At 36.3% G+C, this 9,360-nt stretch overlaps 1 protein-coding gene across 1 annotated transcript in view; it reads right to left on the bottom strand.

Moving 5' to 3' along the window:
- Positions 1-1,033: 1,033 nt before the first annotated feature.
- The window catches only part of PLOD2 (procollagen-lysine, 2-oxoglutarate 5-dioxygenase 2), a gene marked incomplete at its 5' end in the record, with an annotated part of 40,112 nt that continues 31,785 nt past the window's right edge, over positions 1,034-9,360 (bottom strand). Inside the window, 8 exons of the mRNA XM_008939479.1 lie at positions 1,034-1,618; positions 2,690-2,815; positions 3,046-3,192; positions 5,090-5,194; positions 6,183-6,248; positions 6,655-6,768; positions 8,112-8,172; positions 9,359-9,360. The exon at positions 9,359-9,360 is cut by the window's right edge and continues 166 nt beyond it. Coding sequence (XP_008937727.1) covers positions 1,463-1,618; positions 2,690-2,815; positions 3,046-3,192; positions 5,090-5,194; positions 6,183-6,248; positions 6,655-6,768; positions 8,112-8,172; positions 9,359-9,360 — 777 coding nt within the window. The remainder of the gene's footprint in view (positions 1,619-2,689; positions 2,816-3,045; positions 3,193-5,089; positions 5,195-6,182; positions 6,249-6,654; positions 6,769-8,111; positions 8,173-9,358) is intronic.

The following is a 9,360-nucleotide window of genomic DNA, read 5'->3' as shown; positions in this document are numbered from 1 at the left end:
AAGGAAACACACTTATTTTTGGTAAAATAAACAAAGTCCTCTCCCAATCCTTTCAGCTCCAAATAAAGCTTCTATTTGGGAAATGTGACACAAAGCTTCTTTAAATATTAGCAGGTAAGAAGTGAACTACTATGTACATTATCAAAAAGCTTCTATATAAAAAAGGAATGTTTGTACAGAAACCAAGAAACATCCATCCTGCTGGGGTTGTTCTGAAAGTGTAATGCAAGATTTAGCACCCAGACACCAACTCACGTAAGAAATCATTTCAATAATAGTAAATAAGCAAAAACCTGGCACTTAAGAGACATCTCCAATCTAAATGTACATCTACAGTTCCTTTCAAAATATTCATCAGTATATATGCCTATAAGAACAACGGCAACATGCAAAGACACTGCCTAATACAGTCAAGTAAAAGCTGTTACATTAATTTAAAATTACCTTTTATTTTTCACAAGTTTTTTCCAACGTGTTGTGCATTTTGGTATGGTAGACTTTGAGATAGTTAACTTCAAGTTTCTTTAAATTACAAACAGTAGTTACAGTAGGAATATTTTAAACAGATTTCTTTAAAATAAACGGAAGTTAAGACTCTTAGCTTTAAAAGAGAGACTGCCACCTTTTCATTTTCCTGATACAAAATTCAAGTAATTTTAGGTAAGAGTAGAAAACTGTCTTTATAAAACATCCCATTATTAAAATTTGCCATCATTCTGAAAATAAATATCAAATTTCCAGTACCATTTGGGTACAATTACACATTTAGAAAAATAACTCATTTTAAATGAAGGTCACTTGGTGAAGAAAAACATTTTCAACAGGATGAGTTCTCAAAACAAACCATAAACCAATTTTCTTAGTTAAATTACTTAGCTCCACCTCTGCAAGTAATTTATTTTTTCTTCTAAAGGTGTACAATTCAGTTCTGAATATTAATTAAGAAAAAAAAGGCTTCTGAGATGTTTTCCCTTCAGTTATTCCATATACTGCTTATCCCCAACAAGTGCATGCAAGATTCGCCTGATTTTGGTTTTATGCTGTGGTTTTTAATTGGTTAGTACCAAATACACACACCACAAAAACTTCAGCTGTGTCACTTTGCTGAATGAAAACCACAATAAATTTTTCAGGTAATTTTGTATCTAGAGTTGTTTTTTCAACAAAGAAATGGATTCATTATAAAATGCTTTTCCATTTTCCCTTCTTACTCTTTAAGACAGCAGAATGGAAAACCAAGCAGGACATGCTTACTTTGTGACTCAAGGCTCAGAGCAGTTATTGAGAAATCTTCAACAATTTTAGCACATTTGTTTTTAATTCTTTTAGCCCAAAGTAACTTTGCTGTCTAAGAACAGTAACTTAAAAAGTTTCTTTTATTACCAACTTCCAGAAATCTATAAATAAATGTTTATGTAAAGAATCAAACACTGCTGTTGAAGAGGAGGAAAAAAAATAAAAATTAAGGGTCAATAAATGATACTGCAATGTATCTTGTGCCGTTCAATATAGGAAGTCCTTCATGTAAATGAGTAAGTCTTCCTGGGTGCATGAAACTCCATCCTTTCCTGGGAGACTCAATGGAGCAGTTGTACCTAAGAAATTTACATCCACCTCCCTGTAATAAAAACACAAACAAAACAAAACCCCAAAATATTTACTTTGTGTTTTAATAGAGTAAGCTCCTTTTTATGCAGTTTAAGATATTTTGCTATTATTAATAGGTTGGTAATAATTTTAACTCTCCCTCCTAACAAGGTTGCTTAAATGACACCATCCTGAGAGCAATGTGTAACAGACATGAATCATGCATTTGCAATCAAAGATCTCCCCTTGCTTTGCTTTAGCATTCCTTGGATAACAACTCAGTCAAACAGCAGCTCTGACAAACTGATCTTCAATAACTTTACTATAGGTGATACCAGAGAGAAGCAAATCATGTTTACAGGCCTTGTTCCAGGACTGCATCCCTATTCAGGATAGCATTTAAACAAATCTTAAATAAATTAATCCAGTTGTTGCTTTCAAACTGAAGGTGTGGTTTCTACGGTAATAAGTTCTACAAACACATTCATGTGTGTTAAGAAGAACTGTGATTAATACAAATTTATAAACAAAACAACTTAAGTTTCTCTGTTGGCTATTACTGCCACTGCCCTACCTATCTTCATAGTCTGGGGACTGTTTTACTTCACTCAGTATCAGAGTAGATAATTTACCTCAGGAAAAAAAAAGCTAAAACAGTAACAACAGTTGGAAATTTTCTTTCTGTGGCTGATCTGACAAAGAACCACTGAAAAAATTCTAAAGAAAAGAAGCCACTTGAGTCAACTTGGGACTATTTAAAGTATTTTGAAAAATGAGTTTTTAAGTACAGAAAGGAAGCATTTCAAAAATGTTAAAAATGAAATGGCCAACATCTCCAAGGTGGTTTTTTTTTTAAACCCCTTCTCCCCCACCACTTGAAACCATTTTGGTCAATTCAGTCTGACTGCATCAACCGTTCTGCACTCTGCAATCAAGTAAATTTATTATTTTTCACAAAACACCAAAACATATCTCAGATTGTGATGCCCATCTTTTCCTTTTCAACACCATTTCAAATATATCTGTTTGAGTTCTAGTTTGGAAGTTATATTAGACACTCTAAGGACAACATTTTTTTAAAGTTAGTACTCTGTCTACTTACTTGAAAGTCCTCTCCTACTTTGTTGAGAGCAATGTTGATTGTGAATGTAGAAGAGTCATGATGAGGTCTGAGTGACCGTTGTCTGTCAGGGCTATATTTTACAACAAAATTCAATAAAGCATATCCCTGAAACAAAATATACAGTCAGAATTCAACATATGAACTTCCGAAGTCACACACAGGGGTGTGGTTCTTTTTTGTTTGTTTAAAGCTGAGTTAACAACTCAACATTCATCTATAACTACTGCTTCATCATCTATAAGCTCCCCAACCAAATCAAATACAGAATATTCAATAAAATACTCAGGATTTGTCGTGCCATGCAGCATTTATATGCAAAAGCTTTAAACCCATACCTTGGTGTAATATCCAGCGAACACTTTCAGCGTCACTGGTGCAATGAACTCTCTTATGAAATGCAGCCATTCATTATCCAGTCCTATTTGCTTCATATGAATATCATCAGTTGGGACATTCTCATAACCTCCAGAAATACGACTGTCCTAACAAAAACACCACAAATAGCCTTGAAATATGGATGTAAAAATGTTTCTAGCACTTCTACAAGTATCTATTTGAAATATACAGAATCATAAAACTGGAAAAAAAGCAATGCTTTAGTTGGCATACGTGAGCAAGCTGTAAAGTAATTTCACTGCTAACTGCTGTGGAAAAAAAAATCCCAGAGCTATCAATGAGCAAACACAGGAATTTTTTTAAAAAGTGAGTCAGTATTTGTATGTGTTGCCTGTAAATTAGGAACAAGTAGAAAACTTCCTGGGGCAATACTGGCAGATGCAATTAAAATAGTATCAGATCAAGATAGTATAGGCCTCAACTTGCCACGTTAATAAATGTTGAAATAATTTGAAGATAAGCATATGTTAAAATCCTTTCTGGAGGTTCTCCTCTGCAGTAGAATACTGACAAATTTATTTTGTTTCCAAGGTACCATTATTTGTGAGTAGGACAAACATTCCTCCAATCTTAGCAGTAGTTCATGAATGCCCTGAAATTTCTGCAAACACAAATGTAATAGCTCATAACACTGGTGAGTAACTGATTAGGGGGCCTAGGCTGTCAGATTAGTACTCTGAAGGTAAATGATTAAAAATTCCCTAAAGTTATCAACAGTTATGAACAGTTATCCAGTATCAGCCTTGGCTCTCACTGCTGTTAGTGTCTGAATTTGCTAGTTCAAGGTTTGTATTGGGTTTGCATTGCAAGGTTTTGCTAGCAGGGGCCTGCAGGAGTGGCATCTGTGAGAAGCTGCTAGAAGCTTCCCCTGTGTCCAACATGGCCAATGCCAGGCAGCTCCAGGATGGACCCACAGCTGGCCAAGGCTGAGCCCATCAGAAACGGTGGTCAAGTCCCTGTGATAACGTATTTAAGAAGGGGGAAAAAAACAACTGTGCAACTGCAGCTGGAGAAGGGAGTGAGAATATGTGAGGGAAACTACTCTACAGACACCAGGGTCAGTGAAAAAGGAGGGAGAGAAGGTACTCCAGGCACCAAAGCAGAGATTCCCCTGCGACTCTGGTGAAGTGATTCCCCCTACAGCCCACGGAGGTTAACAGTGGAGCAGATATCCATCTGCAGCCTCTGGAGAACCCCCAGCTGAAGGAGTTGGGTGACTGAAAAAGGCTCTGACATCACGGGAAGCCCAAGCTGGAGCAGGATCCTGGCAGGACCTGTGGAGAGTGGAGCCCACATTGAAGGAGTTCCTGAAGAAATCACATTGGATAATTTTGTGGAGGACTGTCTCCCATAGGATGGGCCCCATGCTGGAGAAGGGGAAGAGTGCAAGGAGTCCTCCTCCTCCGGAGGAAGCAGCAGAGACATGGAATGAACTGACTGCAATGTCCATCCCCTATCCTCCTGTGCCACTCCAGGGAAGGAGGTACAGAAAATCTGGAGTTAAAGTGAAGCCCAGGAAGAAAGGATGGGCAGGAGGAAGATGTTTTTAAGATTTGGTTTTATTTCTCATTATCATACTCTGACTTGATGGCAATAAATTAATTTTTTCCCCTCAAGTCTGTTTTGCTTGTGATGGTAATTGGTGAATGGTCTCTCCCTGTCCTTATCTCCACCCATGACCCTTTTGTTATATTTTTCTCTCCCCTGTCCATTTGAGGAGGGGGAGTGACAGAGCAGCTTTGGTGGGCACCTGGTGTCCTCTGCCAGGGTCAACTCACTACCAGGTTAATTAAAGAGTGTCACTAAATCTGTTGAATAACAAGCTATGTGGCAGACTAAACTACACATTTTATACCATGAAGAAGAAAGCAGATGTCTCTGGTCATTGGCAATTGTTGGAATGTTTGTTGCAGTACACACTGTGACTCATTATTATAAAGGCACTTACAAATTAAGGTCATGTTTACATAGGCTGACACTTACTTGATGTTTTCCACCAGACCATTGTCCAAAATGTTCCATTTCTTCTACCAATTCATCACAGGCTGTGTCAGAAAATATGGGAAACCAAAACACATCTGGACACGGCTACAAAAAAAATTAAAAAAAAAAATTAAGAAACTACATTCATCTTTTTCAAACTTCAACAGCTACATTTTATTTTTAATTGCTAATAAAGGACATCTTCACTTTTCTTTGCTACTACAGAATATCAGCTGTCCTCATCTGAGCCATAATTCATATACATTTAAATAATTAAGTTTTGTCTTGGTCCACAAGCACATTCTCACATCATGAAGCAAAAACTCCAAGTTACCTTATAAGCCATGACCCAGCACTACCAGCTGTGTCAGTGCACCCACATATTTGGTGCCTTGGTTGCTCATAATAACAACCCTGATCTTCTATATTACAAGCTATTAAGAAAAACAATTTAAAACTTAACATTTTTTTTTTTAAACACAAAAAGAATTTCTCCCAGCTTAAGGAAGTCAAGTTTATTAAATTACCAGATCACTGCCCCTAATTGTCATAGAACTGATTAGCCAAAACTAGTAAAACTACCCTCTTAGAAGTACTCTGTCCAGAGTTGCATGAAAGCAAGCAGCCAGGCAAACAAAAGAGAAAACACCTCTTTTTATCCAGCAAACATCTTGACTTTAGATTTACAGTTGTCAGACTTTGGGAATCCCCAGGGAAAGGCACACCCTGAGGAAAGTGTCTAGAGGAGCTTGCCTTTGTCAGATACCTAAAAAACCAGCAATCAGCTACAGCACTTTTATTAGTCCTTCTGCTAGCACAGTTCAACTAAATACTATCTAGTTCAAACAAATAAGTTAGCAACATCTGTATTTATGAGAAGGCAATTACCTGGATAACTACCTTCTAAGCATTCTAGCAATTATTTCTTTTTACTCTTCTCATCTAGTTTTCAAAATGGTAAAAAAAATCAGCTCCAATCCAAAACATCAAAAAGCTGTTCAACAACTAACCAAAACAACATTTACATGGAAGTAGTTCTGTTTGCCAATTTATTATTAGTCCCACAAAGTTTAAGAAAACTACTTATACCCACCTGTTCTACTATATTATCAGTGAAGATCTTTGAGTAGTTGGGATTTATATAGGTTTCCTTCCAGTCCTAAAACCCATGATATTAAAACATTAAAATGGAACAAATTAATTTCTAAGTGACAAAAAAAAACAATTTATATTCTATTCATTTGCTCTACTGAAAGCATTGGAAACAAGCAATTTCTTACATCCATAAACAAAATGCTTCTCATTGTATCAAAAAAACCCACAAAACCAGTTACACCAGGGACATATCTCCAACCCTATACTCTGGTCATCAGCTAGCTTGTTGATACAACACATTGTTCTCTGCCACCCATTTAAGCAAATGACATTTTAGTACACAACCAATATTTGGCACATAATAAAGCAAAAGCTCTCCATGTTGTGTCTTTAAATCCCAAGCCCTTTGTAACAGATAAACTTTACAATTTTTTCAAATATAACTGTTCCATCAACAAAGAGATGCATACCACAGGATTTTCAAATATCTGCCAGAGGTCATTGTTGTAATGGGAGGTATTGTAATTGGCTGTAGAAAGGAGTCTTCCAAATTCATGTCTGTTGGTAATATACATGAAAACACCCTATACCAAAGAGAGAAACTGTTGTTAGCAAAACTGTCCATCTTAGCAAAATTTATGTTTTAGAAACTCTGTTTTATGAAAGTGCAGGCATAAACATCACACGCTTGTACAGACATATTATACATGTGCACTGAGCATCTTCAGGTTTTGGATGGTTGATTCTAACCACCAACTAATGTTGCTAATTTCTTGCCTGCAAGCATTTGGTTGAATTTATTTTCTAAACATATTGAACATGCATTGTTCATAATGTAAACCCACATACACTTATAGAAAGGAAAAAAGAGAAGTGGTTCGTTGATTTGTTTTCCAGAAAAGCTAAGCAGACACACTGGAAGCACTTGCTCTCAAACTGAAAATACTCATGGAAGGAAACCAGCATCTAGGGCTTAGTTTCTGATTAAAACCTGAAAGAATAAGCTAATAATAAAAGAGCTAATTGAAGTCAGAACAAGAAACTTATTTCAGAGTATTCAACACATGATCCTTCTGGTGAATTGGCCTGAAATAAAAAGATACTGGCAATTACAGCATATAGAATATTCAGATCAGGGTATAAAACAGCTGAGTACTTTGAATTATGTTCATCTAAGCAAACATTCCAAAACGCGCAAGATATCACATGTGGTAAGACACTGTTTTATTATCAAGCTATTAACAGAAGACATTAACAAAACTCTCTTGATTAGAAGTGGTAGTAAAAAAGCAGTCTTTTTAAAAAGAAACTTAGGTTCTGTGGATTTTTTTAGTTTACTGTTTTTCAGACTAAAACTTTGGTTTTAGTCATCAGTGTTTGTGACTTCTGGATTTGCAGCAGATAAAGGCATCACCACCTGGATTCTTTGGTATTTCTGTCTATGTTTTTGTCTGAAAAAGAGTTAAACTGTTAGAAAGGTAATGATTATTTTAAACATATGCCCAGTTTGGACATAATCATAAAATAGCTGCAGCAAGGAGAATAAGGAGGGTCTGGGTCAAGAAAAACAGCTTAAAGTGACATTGATGGCGAAACTATCCTGTGTGGTCACGGAGGGGGCCTGGCAGACCTCCTAGTTATTTGCACTTTAGTCCTTCCTGGGACTGCTCAACCAATTTTGGCTACACAAGTACAGCTCCAGCACACCCTGACCTCAGAAGAAGCTCCCTGAGGAAAAAACAAGCCTCTCTAAGGTGCTTACAGCCAGTCATGAAGAGCCTGTCCCTGGCAAAAACTTGAACTTTGGAAGACTGAAGAGAAAGCTAGAGCAGTACTTTGTTAAAGTGGACAGAGGAGAAGTATCTTCCTGTGGTAGAATAATACTGCACATAATAATAACTAATGAATAAAAAAAATAAAGCAACACCTTTGGGGGTCTGAGCATATGGAATGTTTCCGAAGAAGGGGAGTCTTTTTCCCTTTGTAAACTCTAAAATGAAGGAGAATCATCACATCAGTTTTCTGATATATAATCTCTCTTTTTTTGACTTGTTAGGTTTCCAGAGTTACATTAGGGAAATAGCAGCCTTTCATCAAGAGCTGATATGCCTTTACAGACAACATGCATCTCCAAGCAAAGCTCATAATAGACATGTCAAAGCTGTTTCCACCAGCCCCTTCTTATATGCTGCAAGACAAAAACAAGCACGTACCAGACTGTCTTACAGCACAGACTGAGAAAGAGGAAAAGAGAAAGCAATTTTCTGATGAGCCAGTCAGATTAGTTTAACGAGCACATGGGATGCACAAGTTTGCAATAACTGATACTGAGAAGGTTTAAATACAACAGAATTGGATGAGGATGTTCTGAGGAATCAGTACAAACAAAGGAGATCATGCCTTGTTATGAGGGAATAAAAAAATTAATACTTGCCAACTTTTCTTGTTCAATTCAGCAAAATTATTTTTCAGTGTTATAGTGTCTGGAAATAGGTCTGGTTTAGGTCTTATTTGTTTCTTTGCTGAAACTAGTGTAAATATCAGGATAAGCGTAGATTTACATATTCATAATTTTACAGTACAAGTAAGTTTTCTTTCATTACTCACAGCTTAATGCAAGTAACAAATTTCTGACACAGCTTTAATCTGTCTAGAAAAACTAAGTAGTTCATGCTCCTCAAGAAGATTCCTATAATTTCATAAATCACTTAGGCTTTTTATATCAACACTGTCCATCATTACTTTAAATATGTATCTACTTAAATACGAAATTGCAAAATATTCCAACTTAGACTGCTAGAAATTTCACACTGTATAACAATATGCATAAAAGAGATTCTCTAAATACATTGATAAATTTGAAGCCATACACAGCAGAGAAGTTGAGCCTTGTTTCATCTGTTGAGGTTCTACCAACAAGGAAGGTCTTTTAACCTCAACAGTAACTTTTAGTGAATTTAAATAAAAACCATCACGCAGTTAGTGCACCAGTCTTGCAAAAATCCTCTGTTCTCAACAATGTAAAGAAGTACACCTAAAGAATTCTATTTCATAAAAATTGGCCAGTACTTTGAATTAGAAGTAAAAATGTAGTATCCAGGATCAAGTGAAGCAGTCAAGTGCAGCAGGACACAAAGTCTGTGTGTATTTAGAAGCGAGGTGTTATAGCTACACCT

The sequence above is a fragment of the Merops nubicus genome, unplaced genomic scaffold (genome assembly GCF_000691845.1).
Source record: "Merops nubicus isolate BGI_N331 unplaced genomic scaffold, ASM69184v1 scaffold1084, whole genome shotgun sequence".
NCBI lineage: Eukaryota > Metazoa > Chordata > Aves > Coraciiformes > Meropidae > Merops > Merops nubicus.
This window is presented reverse-complemented; position numbering and strand designations above follow the sequence as displayed.